The sequence below is a fragment of the Artemia sp. Qi Xiang Cuo genome, chromosome 19 (genome assembly GCF_049724085.1).
Source record: "Artemia sp. Qi Xiang Cuo chromosome 19, ASM4972408v1, whole genome shotgun sequence".
Taxonomy (NCBI): Eukaryota; Metazoa; Arthropoda; class Branchiopoda; order Anostraca; family Artemiidae; genus Artemia; species Artemia sp. Qi Xiang Cuo.
Window position 1 is genome coordinate 18,545,715 of NC_142812.1, and position 24,073 is coordinate 18,569,787.

The 24,073-nt window shown below is 37.0% G+C and overlaps 1 protein-coding gene across 1 annotated transcript in view; it reads left to right on the forward strand.

The window, feature by feature from the left end:
• LOC148940572 (sodium-dependent dopamine transporter-like) overlaps positions 1-24,073 on the forward strand; it is a 144,089-nt gene that overhangs the window by 30,363 nt on the left and 89,653 nt on the right. The window contains exons 3-6 of the mRNA XM_089105018.1: positions 4,952-5,106; positions 10,437-10,549; positions 14,385-14,523; positions 18,235-18,369. Of these exons, the coding sequence (XP_088961144.1) occupies positions 4,952-5,106; positions 10,437-10,549; positions 14,385-14,523; positions 18,235-18,369 (542 nt within the window). The remainder of the gene's footprint in view (positions 1-4,951; positions 5,107-10,436; positions 10,550-14,384; positions 14,524-18,234; positions 18,370-24,073) is intronic.

Below are 24,073 nucleotides of genomic sequence, written 5' to 3' on the forward strand. Positions count from 1 at the left end.
AGAATTTTAATTAATTTCAAAATTCCTTGTTTAGTATCTATCTCCAATATGGATATTAATTTTATCAAAAAATATTGGCTCGCTTGTTACGGTTCTAATAAAAGACATGTAATAATCAAATGGTTCCGTATGCACGGTGCATTCCCCACATTTTGTTTGATATATCAAATGTAATCTTCAATTAACAAAGATACAGTGTTGCCAACGCGGTACAATTGTACCGTTTTTGGTACAATTTGGAGGTCCTGATACAATACGGTACATTTGGAAATTTTTGGTACAATCAAATTTTCCATTACATGTTGGATTTACTTGATCCTTTCTAACTCGGATACCTGTTCAAGTTTTATTTTATCGAAACCTTTCTTCTTGTTGCGGCAAAAGTCAAACCTACTCTTCAGATGGTACAAATTAATCTCCTGCGGTACAATTTTATTTGAAAAACCTGTACAGTTTATTTCAAAGCGTTGGCAACACTGCAAAGATATCAAAACAAAAGCAGTTGCCCTCAATCACTACTACCATTATAGAATTAGCAGCTATAACAACAATAACTACAGAAACATTAATTTTAATATTGGTCATAAATCGTCATTAACCTCTAATTAATTATTCGTTAAAATTACATCTGGCTTTTATTGGAACAGCATAATTTTTTTCATATTATTTCACGTAAGTTTTGGCACATTCGTCTTAGCTACCTCCCATAATGGCTGCACCTTTTAAAATTTCAAACGAAATTTGAAGAAACTGTCATCCGCCCAAACCTATTAAAGAACAACTCTAGCCCATAGTAACCGAAAATTTTAAAGCACAATTTAAAGAAGCTGTCATCCGCCCAAACTTAGTAAAGAACAAACTCTTGCCTATAGTAACCGAAAATTTTAAAACTCAATTTAAAAAAAAGCGTCATCCACCCAAACCTAGTAAAGAACAATCTCTAGCCCATAGTAACCGAAAATTTTAAAACGAAATTTGAAGAAATTGTCATCCGCCTAAACCTAGTAAAGAACAACTCTAGCCTATAGTAACCGAAAATTTTAAAACGCAATTTAAAGAAACTGTCATCCGCCCAAACCTACTAAAGAAAAATATCTAGCCCACAGTAACCGAAAATTTATAGACCTTTTTTGAAAAAAAGGTCAAGTGAAGAAGGAAGAATAGCCTTACTATTCTTATCTTTAACTTCCAAGCGTATTTTTTATGATTGGCTGATTACTGTGACGACTTAAGCTAGAAATTCCTAAAATTGGAAAACGACAGCATCCTTCTGCGTTCATGGAACGACAAGCTTGGCTAGTAGCTACTATACTGCTTACAATAGTAACTTATACTAATAATAGTACTTCGATGAAAAAAAATATTGTTCAATTCCTCATCTGATCTCGAGAAGCTGTTTTACAGCCTTTCCATTCTTGTAAAAATTAATAACTAAAAATTTAAAATTACCCTAAATTTATTTTCATAATAGCATTTTACTAGTAAAACCAATCGAAACAACGGTTTTGATTGCTAAATTAGCTGCAAATGGAAATTTTTGTCTCACTAGACAGTTTGTTTTGGAAGTACTTTTAAATTTTTGGTTACTATGGACCGTTGCTTGTTCTTCACCAGGTTGCAGCTATGGCTGCAACGCTTTTGGAAGAAGAATTGCTAGCGGCTTTTACTACTAATTTTTTATTTTAAGATATTTGTTAATTGTGGATGCTTACGGGAAATTTAAGATTTCCGTATTGTACGGGAAATTGATTTAACGGTAAATTTAAGGCCAGTGTCTTCAAATAGAAATAAGAATTTGAAACAGTATTTCAAGCTTCAAAACAAACATACTACTACTACTACTAACAACTCTCCGCAGCACCAAGCCTCCTGAGGCCAACACAGCTATGCACGCTCCTCCTCCATCCCAATCTATTCAAAGCCTCCCTTTTTACACCCGCCCACGAAGTTCCCATTTACTTTAAATCTTTGCAACAAAAAAACGTACAACTAAAAATTTGTTAATGGTTATTTCTTGAATAAAGAAATTTGCAAGTTTTTTATTTAAAAAAATTTAAAACCGTGAACTCTACGGTCAAAATCCATCATAATTTGTTTCAACAGTGTTTTGATTTAGTATAAAAGTCGTCTCAGAATAATTATTAAGAATTTTCAGCAAGCTCGCAGAATCTCAGTTGTTAGTAGGCCTAAAACTGTTAAATTGAGGTGCTATCGATCAAGACTCAAAAATTGACGAGCTATGAACAAATAATAAATAAAACACAGGGTTCCATTTTGGCCTGGTTAGCTTAGTTTCTTAGTTCATTTAGTACCTGTATATGCAGCTCTTTAATAATTTTTATTTTTTCAGAGTTTTAATTTTTCAAAGTTAATTTAGTAATAGCAGGTTGCTCCATTATTATGAAACCCGTCCTGCTGGTAATTTTGTTTTTGCCGCTTAGAAGTGGAACGAGAGTATGTTTCCCTACCCGGTTTTCAGGACTAGTCGTGTGGAACACTCGGAGATCATTCGGACGGTTGAACAGTTGTTCTAAAGTAATTTAGAGAGGCTTTTGTTTTAGGCCCATAGAAAGGCTATGCCCTTGTTAAACAATTATGTAAAACATACAAATTTGCATAATACAGTATGACTTAAGTGCTTATTTTATGTGAATTATCTGCCCTATTTATTTCCTTTTTTACCTTTTTTTCTTATGGTTTTATTTTTAATTTCTTACCTCAGCTGGATAATGATCAGCTGGATTGTCTTTCTCTAACCTGATAATAGGTTAAACGTTGTCTAAGCCCGAGTTAAGTCTTACATGTCCAATTAAAGCTTGCCGTAGCTTCATTTAAAGCCTAAGTATTAACAGAGGTTTGCACGTATATGGGCGCTTGATTTCCTCAGACGTCAATCAAAAAACGCCAGAAAGAGATATTTGTTGGTAGGGTTCGTGTTGCCTTTTTATTCTTTTAATTATTTTAGTGGATGTTTGATTCATTTGCAATAAATTACAATGAATTGAAGTTTAATTCAATTAAATTGAACTTTCTTAATCGACCTAGACCGACTCAGATACCCCATATCCCAGAAGTACCTTTATTCAATTTAGGCATTAACCTAGACCCAATTCCTCCCGCTGAGATCTTAAGTGCAGCCAAGAAGTAAAAAATGGCAAGTCATCTGGTGCTGATGGCATCGCTACTGGAATGATAAAAGTTTATTTGGGCATATCAACGACAGTTTGGCTCACCCTTTTCAGAACCGTCTGGGAAGCGGAAAGAGTTCCCAAAGATTGAAGCAAAGGCATTACAGTAAAACTATTTAAGGAAGGAGATGCCAAGTCCTGTGGAAACTGGAGAGGGATCGCCCTTTCATCTGTTGCTGCTAAGCTGTTCAGTCTGATATACTAAATAGAATCATAAATCAGATGGACCTAAACCTCCGCGAGGAGCAAAGTGGCTTTAGCACCTAGGAGAGCGTGCGCTGACCTTATGCGAATGCTGATTGAAGAGAGCAATAAATCGAGGAGGAAATTACTGATCTTATTCATACACTTCGAAAAACCATTGAATTCAATCGTTCGTGAAACCCTGTGGAAGATTTATCACGCTATGGATTGCAACAGAAAATAGTAAGTCTTATCATGGCCGTGTACGAAGAAAAAGAATGCTGCGTTCGTACCAGTACTGGTGAAACAAAATGGTTCGAAATCGCTTCTGGGGTTAAGCAGGGATGCGTGTTGTCTCCCCTCCTGTTCATCATTGTCATCGAGTTCATCCTCCGAAATGCTAACGGCAAAGGGTTAAGACTTAGCAACTCAAAACAACTGTCAGGTGTAGAATTTGTTGACGACCTAACCCTCCTAAATAACCCTCCTGAAACTAAAACTATAACTACCTCAAGGAAAATAAAACAAGGCTAGCCTGAAAGAATTCTTTAACCGTGTAACAGACCAAGCCAAAAAAGTGCGACTACACGTTAATGTGAAGCAGACGAAATGTATGGCTGTTTGCAGCGATCAACCCTTGAAATCTTTCATAAGGGCGAAAGAATCGAGCAAGTATCATGCTTTCGATACCTTGGCAGTATAGTTGAAAAAAGAGGCAACATAGCTAAAGAGGTCCAGATCAGAAATAGGATGGCACAGACTGCCTTGAATCGGCTCTCATCAATTTGGAAATCTCCAAGATTCTCATTAAGGCTCAAAATGAGACTCTTCAATAGCAACGTGATGAGCATACGGCTTCACTCATGTGAAACCTAGAAACTCAACCAAACTCTAGAGAAATGTCCGCTAGCCTTTGAGAATTACTGTCTCCAACGACTGTTGCACGTCCACTGGTACCACCGAGTTACCAACGAACCAATACGAATCCGCACCATGCAACCACCCGCCACAGAATTAATCAAGTATAGACGCTGGTGCTTTCTTGGTCACGTATTACGCACGCCGGACAGTAGACTACCGAAGATGACGTTCCAATGCAGTCCAGTGGGCTCAAGACGCAGAGGTAGGATGATGAATACTCTATACCGGACGTACGAAAAAGACCGATCAACAATAAACACTGCTATTGTGTCAGACTGGGCGGATGTATTAGCCGCTGCCCAGCTTCAAGAAGAATGGCGGAGTCTCACTGATGCCCTATGCGCCCTGGATGGTGTTGGAGGAACTAAGGTCTAAGATCAATTACATTGAATCAAAACTAATAAATAGATATAAGAAATATAACAATAAATATATAATTAATATATATTTGTTATAGATTTACAGTTAATATAGTTATTATATTTGATGTATAATAAAACAAATAAATACATAGAATATACAATAATGAATATATAATGAATACATGTGTATAATATATCTAATGTATATTTATAATTAACATATAATAGGAAAAGTAAATAAATAATTTTGAATTGAATAAATTAAATTGTAGTTATATGTAAAGACTTTTGTTTCAGGCATTGGATACGCTGTGGCACTGATAGCTTTTTATGTTGATTTTTACTACAATGTAATTATTGCCTGGTCTCTTCGCTATTTCTTTGCATCTTTCACAACAGTGTTGCCATGGACAAATTGTGATAATTCTTGGAATACTCCGAACTGTGTTCCTGTAAGTAATCAATATTTTTGTTCTTACTTTTTTTTGGCGGTATGTTCCCTTTTTTTCGCGTGTTAAGTTGTCTCTCTCGTGTTAAAAATTGTAAAATTGTGCCCTTTTTTTTTTTTTTTTTTTTTTTTTTTTTTTTTTTTAACCTCAATCGTCATTTAACCAGTCAAATTATTCTTCGGTTCTACCCCACTTTCTACGGCTATAGTTAGTCAAAGGTTGAGATGACTATGACATGGTCTGGGGATGAAGGAAGCCATGTCGCCGAACATTGTCCTTTGCAGGCAACCATCTAGGGCCAAATGAAAAGGAGGCTGTCCCCAAATGGGGTGGAAGGGGACTGTATGACAGGATTTAAGAAAAATTGGGGCTTCTTGGGAGCGTGTAAGGAAGGAGGCTTTGAATAGATTGGGATGAAGGAGGAGCGTGCATACCTGTTTTGGCCTTAGACAGATTTTTGCTTTAGTGAGTTGTCAGCAATATCGGTGGTACTTACAATTATTCCTTAAGCGCATCATGCTTGCAAAAGTAGCTGCAATCTAGTAAAGACCGAACCAGGACCATACTAGACAAACAAAATAAACGGTATTTGAATGATTAATTATAAACCTTTGCATAAAATAGAAGTTTAAAAAAAGGTTAAGAGATAAATTTAAACAAGGACAATCAGAAATAAAGTCATGTAATAATTCAAACATAAAATGCCCAGAAATCATTTATGCATTTTTAGAAAACAGCCATCGACACTACAGCCATCGAACATATAGAAACAGCCATCGATCAATCGTTTTGGAAACAGACTGGATTGAGCCACGGATTACGAGTGAACCTGCCCTAATGCCTACTCTGGAACTTCCGAAGTGGTGTCAATAATGTTATCGGAGCACCAGCATACACCCGCACCAGTAGAACCTGTGATGGTGTTGCCACTGTCACAGGTTTCCTGGGAAATTTCACAGGTTTTTTTTATGGTCACAGGTTTTTGCCGTCAAATGGTAGAAAGTCACAGGCTGCTAACAAAAGGAAATTTAAGCTCTTTTATGACAACTTTTCACCTTGGGTGACAATTTGGGGTCTGAAAACGTGACTTTTGGCATTTTGTCAAATCCTGCATTTTAAATAGAAACAACTATTTATTCTACAGTCCTAAGAAAACATACTTTTTAGAAGATCAACAAATTGCTCGACTGCAACATATTTAGCAACTGATGATAATTTTCAGTTCTACGACCTACAATACAGAATATTATGATAAAAAAAAAAAAAAAAATATCTTTCTTTTTCTATTTTACGGATCCCAACTTCTTTCCAGTAACTTAAACTTCGTCCACTTTTTGTTTAGTATAGCTTTTGCAGACGTGTATATTTATTTCACAATATATTACATTGCCAATTTTATTGAGTGACACCTAATTTGATTTTACCTTCCATCTATAAGATAATAATTGCTTTTTTGTACAGGTTGAGACGCCTTATTTTAATAGCAGTAAATTTATTAATGCAAGCATGCACACCCGGCTGCTTTGATGGAAGAGGCGGGAAGTTATAAGACATTAAATTTACAGAAGAATGAAAAATTGATAATTGATCTTCAGATTCTTCATGAGGGGTTGACCACTCTCTGCCACTTGGTGTCCTATTAAGGTGCCACCTTTTTTCGCCATGCTTTTTCCCATGTGTTTTCACATCGTAAATGCTGCACTTTGTGCAACGTTTCGCATACCTTTACTAAGCATTGCACATATCCACCACGCATGGCGTTAACCGCCTATTTGAAAATAGAGACCCTTCTATACGAAGTGGCGACCCCTTGATTTTACGCTTGTAATCAATGGCCATCTGTTTTAACAATGAAGACTTCTTGGGCCTTCAGGACACGGTGAAAATTTGGTTATAAACACTTTATTTTCCAGTTATTACTACGAGGATACGTAATGGCTTTTGAAACCAAAATTTTTTAATATCTTAAAATCTGATGAGAAACAGGAAAAGGACAAAATCAATTGATGGTCTGATCAACCTTTGGTAAAAGTGATAATCTGATAAAATGTGCGTGCTTTTAAACTACGACAGCTGTGCTTCGTCTGATATGGTGATAACATTTTAACGCCATACCAAAATAAAAAAAAGGCGCATCTAAAATGACAGTACGGATCTTGAACCAACTTAGATTTTTATATATATTAACAAAACTAATGACATTTTACACTATCAAATTTTATTTACGTTCGATTGAGCTATTATACATCTCTCTATGATGTTCCGGTCCCCACCTAGCCCTCCTATAAAAAAAAGAAAGAAAAAAAAAAACAGGAGACAGATTAGTGCTACCCATGCAAAAAAGTAATTTTCCTTCTTGTTCAAGGAGAGGGGTTGTAATTTCCCATAACTTGGTTTTCGACCGTGCTGATTACAGTGATAGACTTTTCATTTTGATCTGACGCAATTTCCGAGGGGTTTCAGACTATTTTTCGAGACCACCATAAATTTTTTTCGCAAAAAAATTTTTACTTTTAAGACGAACTGAAATAATAGTTACCATTGCTGGATCAGTGTCTGATGGCAATTTTTTTCACCAGGAAGTTTTATTCTTAACGTATTTTTTAACTTTTGGTTAATTTGGGCTGTGGTTTGCTCTTTACTAGGTTGCAGCTCCCGCTGGAACCATGATAAAGCGATAAAAATATATCGTGGTATCAAAACCAAAGGGCATATCTGGTATTTTCATTATTTTATAGGAAATCACTAAAGGTTTAGAAAATTTTGGAGGTAACAACCTTTTTGAGGATTTAATATAATGCGAAAGATATTGTCATGTGCAAAACCAGACGGCGTATCTGATATTTTCACAATTTTACAGGCAAGTAATAAATAGGTTTTGAAGCTTCTCACGGGAACAACCTTTTTTTTAGGATCAGAGTTGACACTACAGCGTTGCCTATAGTAGAGAGCCATGTCTCTTGTGTGTATTATTGTTTATTTTCCGACTACTTTGCTTAAAAGGGGAGTTGTAGTAACTTGAAAGGGGGCTTGCTCGATGGGAATTGAAATTTCTAGTGCTCTTTTCAATAGTCAAACAAATTGGATGACAACTATTCCCCTCTTGTGTCCTTTTTTCTACCTAGCCCCCCTAACCACCGTGGTATTGAATCAAAATTTCAAATAACCAATTTGATCAGAATTGTTGAAAGGTTCAATAAATATGTCTCCAGTAATGACAAAAACTCCAAAGCTTATGGGGAAAGATCCATAAATTATACAGCTTGCAAATTGTTTATGGATACATTTTAAAGAAGAGGGGGGCGTTTGATCCTGATACTGCGGTTAGATCAATCCTTTCAGGGATCACATATTTTGTCGGGGGAGGAAGAAAAGTGATAGGGGGCCTAAATTTGGACAAAATTTTTGGAATCCAACATCTGTAAGTCCTTGGGCCATTAAGCACCTAATGCATAGACAAATTGCTTGGAGACCCCTAAAATGAGGCCCAAAATGGGCAAAAACGTTTTCCCAATTGAATCAAAACTTATTTCTTCAAGTCTTTAGGCTAAGAGGACACCAATACAGAAGCAAAATACAAAAAATAATGTTTTTCTGGAAAATGGGCCGACCATGGGCCAAAAGCTCTTTTTTGGAACACCCTGAAACTTAAAACCGTAAGTTCCTAGGCCAAGGGGGCCTAACACAAAGAAAAAAATTAGTTTGGGGATATGGGACCCATGAAATGAGGCCCAAAATAGGGCCAATTTATTTTCTGATCTACTTGAAACTTGTATCTCTAAAGCCTTGAAGCATGGAAACCCATTCTTCAAGGCTTTAAGCATGAAAGCGTGGAAATGCACAAGAGAAAGTGAAAATAAAATTTGGTTCTCCCGAACATGGGGGCTGACCCTCTAAGTCATTAATGGGAACAATGCTTTTCTTTGACCCAACTAAATATTTTTTTTCACTATATAGCCATGACGGCTAAGTAGCCAGGTAAATTGAAACACGCTATTTGTTGCCAGGCGATAAAAAAAAACGTATATAGGCTACACTATCCTGGGAACAGGTTTGGAGATCAAGTTGAAACTTTCACGAAGTACTGGAGCCCTATGCACAGAAAACTAGAACAATATTTTCTTTGTCTGAAAATTGGACGATAAATTTATTTTTGATAATTCCACGCCAAACGAACCCTCTCTCTTGCTATATATAGAAGGTCAAAATGATGTATGGTTTCTTTGTTTTCGGACGAAGGGGGGATCAGACAATACTATACTTTGGGTGATTCTATTGAATTTCAGTTGGTTAAGATTATTATTACGTAGAGCCATAAGCTAGATTTTACCATATCCATCAAGAGAAAATCGTCAGCATAAATTAAGTAAGAAAAAATTGTAGGCAGTGGTGGATCCAGGGGGACAAGGGGGCTCGTGCCCCCCTAGCGTAGTCTAAAGTAGTGTAATTTACTTAAATAATTCAAGTTTGCGTTAATTAAACTTGCTCCTAACCTAAGTTTATCGGATTTTGCGTACCCCCCCCCCCTAAAAAAATTCGGATCAACCTATTTTGCCCCCCCCCCTAAAAAATCTTGTATCCGCCCCTGATTGTAGGCCTTAATAAACACTAAGTGTAATATCACATTTTAACATTTAGTATAAATCAGGATATTAAATATTATACTAAGCAATGATTTTTTTAACAAAGCACTAAACTACGGAGAATAAATGCCAAATTTTCAAACCCAGGATTTTCAAGACCCAGAGATTTTTTTTTTCAAAACCCAGAGATTTTTTTTTTAATTATAACAGTCAAGTTTATGTTATTGTAAATTTGTAGCTTGAACGAGCAGCTAAATAATCAACCTAGAAATCCGAAATTTGTAAAATTATTTTGAATTTAGCAGGTTTTATATAGGCTGTTAAAATTACAAAAAAAAAAAAAATCACTGAATAAACACCATAAACACATCTCGGAGTCCCATCATGACACTTCATGGCAAATTTTATTTTTTGATATAACTTTGCCACCCATCATAACTTTGATAACAATTTAATATGCATTATTATATTTTTACAATAAAAGGAACTCTATATACACATGTAACAACTCCTATTGCTGGACAGACAATTGATTGACAAATAAGTAGATCCAGCACAGATAACATGCACAATTTAACTTACCGTATTTAGTCAAAACACCTACCAGAAGAACCGGTTCTTCAAAATCATTTGTCCAGTGGTTTGTGAGCATAAAGGGTGGGGGAGGGGTGGATATATATCGCAAATAAAACTTTATTTTGGATCTGTTGAGAGTCATGCATGATAATTAACTTTTATGGTTTCTTTTAGGTTCTGAACAGCACAAATCAATCAGTTTATTGGAAATCAGACTCTAGCGACAACTTAACCGCCGATGCTCTATCAGTGAATAATGGAAATTCTTCAGCATGGGAGTATTTTATGTGAGTATTATTGGTAATTTTCCAATTCTTAGAAAAACAAATTTTGACCTTTTCATAACTAGATACGACTGGTCAAGCGTTCAACAATATGATCTTATTTTACTAGAATCCAAATGGTGACAATGATTATGATCCTTTGCATCATTTTGTTATTTTCACGCCTGAAGATCGTATCCCACATTTTCCCTCTTCTTGGATGATTTTGTAAGCTGTTCTCAAAGGGGGTGTAAGTAGGACAATTTAAATTAGAAGGATCAAAGTGCGATTCAATATACATTGCTCTATTGATCATCCCTTTGAAAGCAGCTTAGCTTACATTTTTTGGCAATTTCTTATAAGTGTGAAAATGTCAGACACGCCTTTAGGAGTCACAGCTGCCATTTTAATTCCTGAAAATCACTGTTCTTATGATTAAAAATCACAACGTCACCCATAAACGCATTTTTTAGGGTAACTATCTGGTGAAAAATATTGAACATATAGCACAAATTTGGAAATAATGATTTTATTTGCATTCAAAAGAACAGTAACTTATAATAAAAATTTTTGGAGAATTGCAAAAATAAGCTCGAACCCACCAATAAATTAAGCTAAATTGAAATACGAAGTGCGACATCAGGGTTGCCCCCTGTACCACGAAAGCGCTATTTTAGCACTATTTCATTGTGCTTAGCATTGCAGCACGTGCTCAAGGCTGCTAAAATAGCACAAAAGTGCTATTTTAGCACTATTACAGTGAACTTTTTTACTATAGCAATGAAAATCGCTGTGCAGCTCGAAAATTTGGGTAATGTAGCACTTTAGGAACTGACCATGATGGCAACCCTGTGCGCCATGGGAGTTTATATTTTTGAAACCTTTAAATGAAGATTTACAGTTCTTTGCCTTCACCAGGTGGCTGAGCACCTCCCATAATTTAAAAAATTATTAAAAGTGTATTTCTTGGGGAATAAGTTTTTTTTTGCTTTTTGGGGGGTGGGGTGAAGTGAATGGGATATAAGGCTGAAGGGAGGTGCGGGTGGAAGGGGTGGGGGTGGATGGAGTTGTATTTGGATGGTGGTTGTTACCCTGGGGTGTTTGAGAGATGGTGATTGTTTTTTTCTCTTTTTACTTTATTATTTTAATTAGACTAGGATGCTTCTAGGAATATTTATGTAGGGTTTTATTATTATTATTATTAAATTAGGATGTCTTTAGGAATGTTTATGTAATTAATCGCTACGCACTGGCAAAATTTAAATCTTTCCCTAGTGTAGTGATTTATATCCGTAATAGTTTATATTTTTGTTTATTATATAAATGAAAGTCAAAATAAAGAAAGTCCCCAACAAGGAGAATCCCATATTCCTGAAGTGGCTCTGCAGTTTTTTAGCATTTTCCTGAAGTGGGCAGCACTGAAGTGGCTCCGCTGCATTTCCCTTTTCTGGGTATTGTTTTCTTTTCTATAAGAGGAGTCTGTCGTTTAGTTTAAGGATTTTCCGTGTGTCGGAACAAATTTCTAGGCCAATTCATAAATAAGAAACTTGGAAATTTTAACATTTAGTTTTTGGCTCAGATGGCTAATTTTTAGTCAAGCCAGCATTTTCGAGGAATTGTTCTTCCGTCAAAGGGATTTCTGGTCAAGGCCTTTTATTCATTTATTATTATTATTATTGCTTGTTTTTGTTAGGGTATTCTTGAATTAAGTTTGTTATTTGTTGACATATTTTTTGCCGTATTATTTTTTCGTGAGGGTAATCTTTTTATGGTATTTTGTCAGGGTTTTTATCATATAATTTGAGGGGATGTTAATGCGAGTTAAATAAAGATTTTTGCACCAAAAAGATATCTTAACGAAATATATACCTTTAACAAAATTACTTAAGTAACACCATTTTCAACATGGGTTCAGGTTCAAGGCACCTCTGAGGTCCCTGCTGAGTTTATTTCTACTCAAAAAGTATTTTTGAGTGGAAATCCATGAGTGCAAGGAGAAGCAGCAACAATACGTGAAATATATTTCCGCGAGTATTTTGGAAATAAGTTTATTTACCAAAATAGAAAATATTTGAATATAAATATTGCTCTAACAAGGACAAAAAGGAGTTTTCTTCCGTCAAAGGGATTTCTGGTCAAGATCTTTTATTTATTTATTATCAATTGTTATTGATTTTTTTGTTAGGGTATCTTTGATTGTTTTGACAAAAAAAAAAAAAAAAAAAAAAAAAAAAAAAAAAAACACTGGTTATGTTAAGTTAGCCTGTGTTATCTGCCTCATCGACACCCGTTAGGTTATGCTTGGTGCATATACTAGATTTTCTTGCTCCGAGCCAAGTTAAATTTTCGGGAGTTAATAAAATCTGTATTGTTAATTGGTGTTAAATTGTCGTCACCTTTCATAAATTAATTTACATATAGGCCTAGTGGGGTGATTATTTACATAAACAAGCTTTGCTTCAGGTTTTGTTATGTTTATTGTTAATGAATAAGCCCTTTTTTTCTTTCAAAAAAAAAAATTATTTTTCTATTTAACACCCCGACTACCAGTTGAAATGGGGAACTCAGCAAGCGTGTTTTGTATTAAACCATACTATATGTAAAATAGTTCGGACCCAGACAGGAAAACAATGTTTAGCACCTTGGAATATCTACGCTGGCCCATAAAAAATTTCTTCAGAATTTTGTGAAGAAAAAATCGGTACTGTTCTAAAATCTGTAAAACACGCGAGAAGTGAAGTTTGATTAATGCTAAGGAAAGAAAACAAAATTGGATAAAAATATAAAAGTTTAGAAACAAATTTTGGCAACATATTTGCACATCAGGGGGGGGGGGGGGTAAAGCATAGCATATATTAAATACGGAACGTAACCTAGGTGCCTTTTCCCCTCCGAAACCCCAAAAACTAAAGTTTAAATATAGTTCTCGGAGTGAGAAACCCCTTGTTATGCAGCGCCAGATAGGCAATTAATGGGGAATTGCTTTCTGAGCTTTGCTTTTCTCGACGCGTGTTTTACAGATAACAGAACAGTACCAAAAAATCCTTCACAAAAGAAATACTTTGATCAAAAAAGGATCTGACAATAAATACTTTGATAAAAAAAATACATTGACATGGAAAGGACCTGACCAAAAGAGACCTTGACAAAACGCATATTGACAAAAGATCTCTCGGCCAACAAGAAAGCTAGGCAAAAAGTTGCCTTTACTAAGAAAGATCTTGGCCAAAAATGCTTTACATATCTAGTGTTGATGAACTTAAGACTCGCCCTTGGTTAAGCTGCGTTTTCATTTGGCATGAGCGAATTTGACCGAATAACATCATAGTAGAATGAGGTAAGAAAAAAAAAACTGAAGACGTTGTGAAGACTGAGCAATGTGGGCGGGGTCTTATGTAAGTATGGTTACCATAAAAATATAATCTCTTTGACGATTCTATTTCGTTATTGGCGAAGCGAGCACAGAGAGGGTTTTTTTTTTCTTTTTTATAGGGTATCACTATCAGCCATACTGAAAGGAAAAAACAATAGACCCCACCTGCGTTAAAATTATTCCTTTGTGACCTCTTCTAACTACTGTACAATTTGGCTGTTGACCCACAAACTGCTCTTTTTCGACCCAATTCATAATTCTTGGTGGCAGATTTAATTATATCCTGTTCATTACGATAACTGACTAGATAAAGGAACTGGGGATAGAACTTAGCTTTGCTCCGACTTATGTGATTCTTTAGGGGACAATGAGTTTTATACGAAAAGGCTTCTCCCTTGCTTCCTAGTTACGCGATTATGTTCACAGTATTGAAACAAGTGGATTTTATTTTGGATGTTCAATTTTAGATAAGTCAATTTTTTTTAGACGCAATATACTAGAGCTCCATAAAAGTGATGGAATTGACAATCTAGGTGATGTCAAATGGGACATGGCGCTTTCCTTGCTTGCAGTTTACCTTATCTGCTATTTCAGCTTATGGAAAGGCATTTCAACATCTGGGAAGGTAAGAGATGGAATATAAACATTCAAAAACAAAGGTAGGAGATAAAAGTAGGGGATAGGATATGGGGCAGAATATTCAATGGGAGGCCAAATCACGCCAACTATACAAAAAAAAAGGAAAATACAAGTAAATTAGCACCGTCTTCACATCTAGGGTGGAATTGGGCTAATGACTACCCCCCTCCATATATGGCCATGGATACATTCTCCTAGCAAAAACAATTGACTGTTAACAAGGCATAGCACCAGAAAACACAATCTCAGCTGTGTGTGTCTACAGAGACCACGTAAATAAGTGAAAAAAAGCAAAAAAAAAAACATACACACTCAAAAAAGGTACAGGCCTCGTCTTCTGCCTTCAATATTAGAAGATTAGGTAACTAGTATCCAATCTGCCAAAAAAAATATATTTAAAGTATAGCATTTGAGCTCAATTAAAAGGCCAACAGTTAAAGTTTATATGCCGCCGCTATTGAATAAAAAAACAACAACTATAATCTCAAATAAAAGCAAAGGTTGAAAAAAATCTTAATACGAACGGGAATTATCTTGTATGAAAGAAAGGCTAATTCGCCCCTCCAACCCCCTACTCTCTTCGCATAAGTTTTGCCCGTGCTTATTTAAAGGCCTTTTTTAGTTTAACAAGCATAGCCATTTGGTTATTTAAAGGGTTTACTTATCAATAACCTTTCAAATCGTTTGAGCTAAAACTTTGTTCCTTAAAGCAAATTGGCATCAACAAGTCATTTCATTCATGTGGCACACCGCATTCCCATTACCAGTGGGCTGGGTAAACTCCAGCCCACGGGTCTATAATTGTTTTGTTTTAATAACATTTTTTATGTTCTTATATTTTATATTATGTTTTATATTACATTTTGTACAATTTAGTTATAAAGCTTTTGAAATATAGAATTTCATTAATTTTTTTTTATTTAATAAAATAAGTCCATTATACCATTTGATAAACTGGATAAAAACAAGCAGTAAGTAGGGTACTTATGATATGAATAGCACCACGAATTATGTTGTAGGAGAATTGCAATATAATCTAAAAGAATTCAGTAAGGTCAGGTCCGAGACCGTACCAAGAAGCTTCATTTATGTGATTAAAAGAAAAAAAAGTCGTCTTTGCATCTTTTAACCACCGTATAACCTATTAGCGCTGTATTTTTGCAAAAACAGGAAATGCTTGCTCACATAAGCTCCAAAAAGAAGTTTAGAGCTTACATTAATCAAGCCCTTTGTTCCTCCCAAACCTGTTTTCTTTTCTTCTTAGAGGGAAACCAATAGACAGTTTCTGTTCGATCTCTCCTGTTTCCAAACATAAATTATACCTATTTCCACCAAACAGAATTTTCCGCATAGCCTGACAGTTCCACTTACTATTTCCACCATTTAACAGTTTCCACCAAATATTCAAAATGCAATTTGTCAACATATCTAATTTAACGCAATTTTGTTTTGAACATCTTTAAACAACTTGAGATTTTAATTTTTTTTTTGTTTATGTATTTTTTTTCAGTTATGTTTTTGAGCCTATTGTAAGTTCATTCATGTATCTTACATACGCCTTGATATAAAGGGATGTGAATAAACGAATCTACTTACTTTGTCTAAATGGTTACTTTTTTTGTATTTTACCCAACCCCTATGCTGCGCTGTCTGTGAGTGTGTTCGGACACTACCTGATTACAGTTGACTTGATTTGAGTGTTCTGAGAAATTCCGAAAGCGTAAAGTTTGCTGACTTGTTAGTACATAAAAATGTTCGAAAATCAAAGATACGGCCATTGCCTAAGAAATCTGAATGTAGGCTAGTTAGGTTACAAGTGTAACTGCTTCATTCCTCTAAGACCACTTGGATAGTTTACAGTCGTTGCTTACTGGGGCTTTAGATTAAAGCAAAAAATCATCATCAAAGTGTGCCGTTATTGCCGTTCAATTTTATACCACTTCCAAAAATTGCTTGAAGAATTTAAAATACCCTAGACCGCCTTTGTCAAAAATTCCAACATCGATATGTGAAATTCCTAACATACTTAAGGGACTGTACGGTGTATCTACTCAGTGATAGAAATTACAGATTCAGCTACAGTTGAATGTAAAATTACCAGAACATGTGTAATTACGAAGAGTTAAACGGTTGAAGTCACTGCAGTTCAACTATAGTTAACTAAAGTCCAAGGTCCGAATGCACTCTGAGTGCATATGCATACGTGCTACACTTATACGTACAAGTGCCAAGATCTTTTGAAAATTGAACTCAGAAACCTGAACCATGGATATATGGCCTGCAAAAAGATTTCCATTGTTCAGGATCTGAGCATGAATCATTAGAAAGCGATCATAACAAACCTATGGAGAGCTGTTTCGCTATAATGACAAAAAAGTAGTAAAAAGTATAACAAGATATTACACTTAGGAATGAATTTCTAACAATTACTTCCAAATAAAATAAATTCTACTGTTTTCGAGGATGCTTCATTGATAGCTCCCTACACATCATTTTTAAGGAATTTTTTAAATTTCTACTAATGGTGGTAAAAACAGAAGAAAAACTCGACTGTTTACTGACACCCTTTTCTGAACAGCCCTGGTTTTCGGACCCACCAACCTAAACAGATAAGATCATATCCATGGTTATACCATGTTAATGCACCAAGGACACTAAAATAAAACCATTTTCTTGTCCCCCTCCCCCTTGACCCATCTTAGGTCTATTCATACCTGAAAACCACAATTTTTCAAGATTTTTCTTTTGGTAGTTTCCGAACTATGAAGCCTTCAAGGTAGCATCAAATTTCATCATTGTTGCCACGTTGAGCTGTGAAAATAAATAAAAGAAACTAATTAGTTAAAATAGACATTGCTGCCCATAATTATTTACAGATATAATAACATGTTGGTTCTCAAAGGCAACTACGCCTTTAAAAAGGCTATGTTTTCTTAAGATGTTTATTATCATACGTTTTCAGCTCATTTTTTTCTGATTTTTCACCTATGTTCCTTTTTTTTTAATTCGCCTCTCTGATGCCAAAATGTGCACAGCTGCGCATGGGGGTATTTCTCAATAGCTATTTAGTTTTAATTTTTTACTAATTTGTAACATATTTTTGTATTTTTAACTTACCAAATCCAAACAATTCAAATTTCTTTTTCATGTCTAATATGGTACTTTCCAAGTTTCTAACACCATCTCTATTTTTTTTCTCTCTAAGATACTTTTCTCCTTACAGGTTGTTTGGTTCACTGCTTTATTCCCAAGCTGTTTTTATCATACGTTTTCAGCTTATTATTTTCTGATTTCCACCTATGTTTCTTTTTTTTTAATCTTTATCGCTATTATTTTTCTTTTTTGTTTTAGTCTCTAAGATACTTTGCTCCTTACAGGTTGTTTGGTTCACTACTTTATTCCCAAACTGTTTTTTATCATTAGTTTTCAGCTTATTTTTCTCTTATTTTTCACCTTTGTTTCTTTTTATTAATTTCCACCCTCTATTATCAAAATCTGTACAGCTGCGCATAGGGGTATTTCTCAATAGCTATTGAGTTTTGATTTTCTACTAATTTTTAACATATTTTTGTATTTTTATTTAACCATCCAAACTATTCAAATTTAATTTTCATGTCTATGGTAGGCCTACTTTGAAGTTTCTAACTCTATCTCTATTATTTTTTGTTGTGTCTCTAAGATACTTTTCTCCTTACAGGTTGTTTGGTTCACTGCTTTATTCCCATACTTTGTTCTACTCATCTTATTAATCCGTGGGATCACCTTACCAGGATCCGCAGATGGGATAGCATATTATTTGTATCCCAATTTCACTGTCCTCACTAAAGCAGAGGTAAGCCGAAAACTTTCTTGATTGCCTCCAAAATGTACTTTATTTTCCCCGAGGAATTTCAAATGATTTATGCGTAATGGAAAGCAAACAGAAAGTAAATGGATTTCCAGGCATTAAATCGAAAAAGAAAGTAAATACAAATAAGTTGGAAAGTAAACTGTCTTTTGTATAGATAATATTTTAGAGGGTTGTGTGATTTGGAAAGTATATTAACTTTCATCTTGAGGCACTTAAAGTGTATTTAGCTATCCTTTGTAACTCTTTGTTACAAATACATTCTAGGTATAAAATAGTATATTTGGCTTAAACCTTTGGGATCTATCACCTGGATTGTTTGGTTATAGAGATGGCAACAAAAGAATTAAATTTGAAAAACTGGCACCCAAATTGTGCAATCGGAGTATTATTTCCAGGACAAAAGGGCTAGGTGGGGCACTGGAATATCATTGGGAGCTTTTTAAGAGATTATTTAAAAGTTAATTTTGTATAATATGGCCGCTAAAGGGAGATAGCTCCTCTATTGTTTCAAAAAAAGTTTTGAATTAAAAGATTTTACTTACCTGATATTGTTTAGTGACTGTTTTTTTTATCAGGGTAAGTGTGGAGCATTTTGAAAATAACAAGGAAATATTTAAGGGAACGGAGAGTTTCCTGGAAGGGTTTAAGGAGGGAGGCTTTGAATAGACTGGAATGGAGGATAAGCCTGCATAGCTGTGTTAGCCTCAGGCGGCTTTGTGCTTTGGTGAGTTGTTAGTAGTAGTTGTAGTAGTAGTATTAGTAGTATTTTGAAAATCGCAAGTTACTTCCCTAAAAAATACAAACATCACGGCCTTAAGGTTTATGTAGAAAGGGATATTTTAGGTATAAAAACCTTAAGGAGCCACCTTTTTCAAGAGTGATTTTCATTTCTAAAGTATCGCTGTGCAAAAATTAGACTTAGCGCAAAGGCCAGATGTGGTTGATGTGGGAGACCTGCCATCTTTAGATTACGCTGGGTATGATATTATAACGACAAACATACAAAAAAAAATAACAGAGTAAAAACAAGAAAGGAAACAAATGGAATAAAATAAAGAAAATTTCCATTCCTCAAAAATACGAAACCCAAAATTAATCTAAAGAGCATTTGAAAATAGTGATAAATGTCAGAAAATGAAACGAGCGACTTATATTTGTATTAGACATATCCTACTCTGCATAATTCCCGGCATCTAAAAGATCGGGGGCACAATATTTTTGCGGATTAAAAGTATTCCTGTAAAATAGCAGGAAACCTAACAAAAACTTCAAGTAACGGCAAAATTCCCAACGAACGTTCAACTGTTTGATTTTGGCAACGAATCCTAAAGTAGCGAAATATACAGTGTGTGGGACATAGCCAGGGAACAATACAATTTAGTGTGTACACACCACAGCATAAAGATATAGCAGTAAGTTTACCGCAGATAATTTCTGGCTCTTCATTCTCGGTGCGAATAAACAGCTCCTCCCACTTTTTCTTGCATTAGCGCGTACAAACAGCTTCTCTCATTTGATCTGCCATCAGCGGTCCAATTACCCTGGAACACGTATTTTGGCAAGAACTTTCTCAAAATGCCTTCGAAACCTACTTTTAATTCCTAAAAACATCTAATAATAACACTGCACTACTCATTACCGCTTTTCATATATGTATTGGAATTAAATTAATTTAAGATTAGTTTCTTCAAAATTTAGTGTTCCAACGTTGGAGCCAAGTTTCGCGTTCAAGAGAAATCTGACTTGTCTACCAGTGAAAAGATCTAATGTCGCTTATGTTTCTACGTTCTCTGGAGCAATCGCACCTTGGTCCGGGTTTTTATAATGGGTGAGATAGGGAAAGATCGGTGTGCGTGTAACTCACAGTATATAAATTATAGGCAGTATGGAGCACTCGCACCTCGGTCCGGGTTTCTATAATGGGTGAGATAGGGAAAGATCGATGTGCGTGTATAATTATGGTATATAAATTATAGGCAGTATGATCTTTCCCTATCTCACCCATTATAAAAAACCCGGACCGAGGTGCGACTGCTCCAGAGAACATAGAAACATAAGCGACATTAGATCTTTTCACGGGTAGACAATTCAGATTTCTTTTGAACGAGAAACTTGGCTTCAACGTTGGAACACTAAATTTTGAAAAAACTAATTTTAAATTAATATATTTCAATACATTTATGAAAATCAGTAATTAGTAGTGCAATGTTATTATTAGATGTTCTTAGGAATTAAAAGTAGGTTTCGAAGTCTCAAGTTGGTTTCAAAGGCATTTTGAGAAAGTTTCTGCCAAAAGACGTGTTCCAGGGTAATTGGACCGCTGATGGCAGATCAAACGAGAGGAGCTGTTTGTACGCACTAATGCAAGAAGAAGCGGGAGGAGCTGTTTGTTCGCACTGAGAATGAAGAGCCAGAAATTATCTGCGGTAAAATTACTGCTATATCTTTATACTGTGGTGTAACTGAACCACAAGCAACTAAACCCCTGTAACTGAACCACCGTGTAACTGAACCGCCGTATAACCGAACCCCGGTGCAACTGAACCCTCGTGTAACTAAACCACCGGGCAACTGAACCCCATTTAACTAAACCCTCGTGGTACTAAACCCCTGTGCAAATCAACCCCACCGTGCAACTGAACCACCTTGCAACTGAACTACCGTGCAACTGAACCACCGTGCAACTGAACCACTGCACCGAAGAAGGTAATTAACATTTTTCAAACCAAACGATAAACAACTACGAGCGTAGAAAATACCACAAAAAGAAAACAACAAAATAAGCAAAGTGGTAAAAAAAAAATTACAGTATGTAAACAGTGAGAGCCGCCGTTTAACCCCCCCCCCCACAAAAAACATCCCTTAAGGAATATACCCCTCGGAAAATAAAACCTAAAGGAAATTACCCCCCTCCCAGAAAATACCTACCCATGGAAAATCTCCCCTCCCCCCCCCCAAAAAAATACTTCTTGTGGTTGGTTAGTCTCCAATTACTTTCGGCTTATAAAAAAACTAGAAATGCCTGGGGATTATCAAACAATTTCTTCCTCCATCCTCCTGTCGTCTCTCCCTTAGAGCTAATTCTGTATTTATTTGAAGGCTCAATAAGAGCTGAGATGTTTCGGCATCAAAATGTTCCCTTTGAGGTATCTCCCTCTCTTCTAGTTACGAAACAATCAGATAACCCCATTGCAGAAGTTTCAGTGTCTTTTCAAGTTTTTTGATTTGTCTATTGCTTACAGAAGTAGAGGAGGGGGTACCAGCCCCACGAGTACAATACCCCTTCGAATCCCGATCCGGACACTTTTTTTAAAAACTCCCACGAGTACACCAAATATGGGCATGGAGTCATTAGGGAGAACACGTGGTTAATGGGGTCAATGACCTAAATGTCAACAACAACAACATCGACCTTGACATTCGCTGAGAGCGTGCACTTACAGCAACAACAACATCGACCTTGGAACACCTGTGCTGTCGACCTCAATTCACCTATCGTGAATCAAAAATTCCCCTTAGAAACAACAAATTAATTTCCCCTTTCTTGACACATCAATCAATCAATGACATCATCTGTCAGACTTTAAAAATTTTCGCCCTAGAAACATTTCTCCAGGAATAGATCCAAATCATTAATGTCTGTGCCTCGGGAACAACTCTTTTGATCGAACTCCAAAGGATATTAATAACCCCAGGCCATGGAAACAATTAGGCAAGAAACATCTTAGCGATGAATTGTTTTAGCGCGCGAAAAGGTTTCTTATTAATTTGAAATGCGTTAGCGCAGAGATGCCAATAACAAAGGAACACGTTGAATTTACGTTTAGGGATTATTTGGGCGAAACCTTTTTAGACAGGTTATGGAACTATTTCGGCGAAACAGATAGAGACATTTTAAAAGAAGATTTTTAAGATATTTTGGAAGAGGTTTTGAGTGTGGTCGTTATAATACACAAGTTTCATATGAACAGTGTTGTGAGGTCCTCTAACCCAACCCCAAAGGGTTCCAATCCTCCTACCCCAACCCCGAAGGAAGCCTCCGGTCCTCAAAAGCCCCCCAAGCTCCCAAAGGCCCTCCACCGGTCCCCAAATGTCCCCCAGGCCCCCAACTGTCCCCCCGGACCCTCAAAGGCCCCCCAAGCTCCCAAAGGGCCACCGGCGCCCCCAAAGGCCCACCCAGACCTCCACAGGCCATCCCCGGGCCCCCCAACGGCCCATCGAGCTCCCAAAGGACCAACGGGGTCCCAAAGGCCCTCCACCGGTCCCCAACTGCCCCAAAGGCAAACCCGTGGGCCTCAATGGTCCCCCGGTCACCTAAATGACCAACGGGGTCCCAAAGACCCACCACCAGTTCCCATAGGACCCCAAGGCACCCAAAGACCATCCCTGCGCCCCAAAAATCACCCCAGACCCCCCATGGTCATCCCCGGCCCCCCCCCCCCAAAGGCCCATCGCGCTCCCAAAGGACCAACGGGGTCCCAAAGGCCCTCCACCGGCCCCCAACTGCCCCAAAGGCCCTCCCCTGGTCCTCAAAGGTCCCCTGGGCTCCCAAAGGACCAACGGGGTCCCAAAGGCCCTCCACCGGTCCCCAAATGTCCCCCAGGCACCCAAAGGCCCTCCCTGTGCCCCAAAGGCCCACCCAGACCCCCAATGGCCATCCCCGGGCCTCCCCAAAGGCCCATCGAGCTCCCAAAGGACCAACGGGGTCCCAAAGGCCCTCCACCGGCCCCCAACGGCCCCCCCGGCCCCCAAAGGCCCTCCCTGTGCCCAAAGGCCCTCCCTGTGCCCCAAAGGCCCACCCCCGGCCCCCAAAGGTCCCCTGGACCAGAGAAGCGCCGCCGGGATAACACACACACACACACACACACACACACACACACACACACACACACACACACACACACACACACACACACACACACACACACACACACACACACACACACACACACACACACACACACACACACACACACACACACACACACACACACACACACACACACACACACACACACACACACACACACACACACACACACACACACACACACACACACACACACACACACACACACACACACACACACACACACACACACACACACACACACACACACACACACACACACACACACACACACACACACACACACACACACACACACACACACACACACACACACACACACACACACACACACACACACACACATACACCCACCCACACACACACACACACACACACACACACACACACACACACACACACACACTCACACACTCACACACACACACACACACACACACACACACACACATTTATACTCACTCTTACACACACACACATACACACACACATACACACACACATACATACATACATAAATATCTATTTATATATATATATACACGTGAGTGTTGTCTGAAACCTATGATTTGGGATATGTAATTTGCTATTTCTGACTTTTCATAACCGGATTTCTTAGTCTTTCATAGGTGTGTGGTGTCTGAAACATATGATTTGGGATGTGTGGGTTGCTATTTTTTGAATTTTCTTAGCAGGATTTCTTAGACATTCGTAGGTGTGTGTTGACTGAAACCTATGATTTGGGATGATTAATTTGCTATTTTTGACTTTTCTGAGCTAGATTTCTTAGCCTTTCATAGGTGTGTCCTTTCAGAA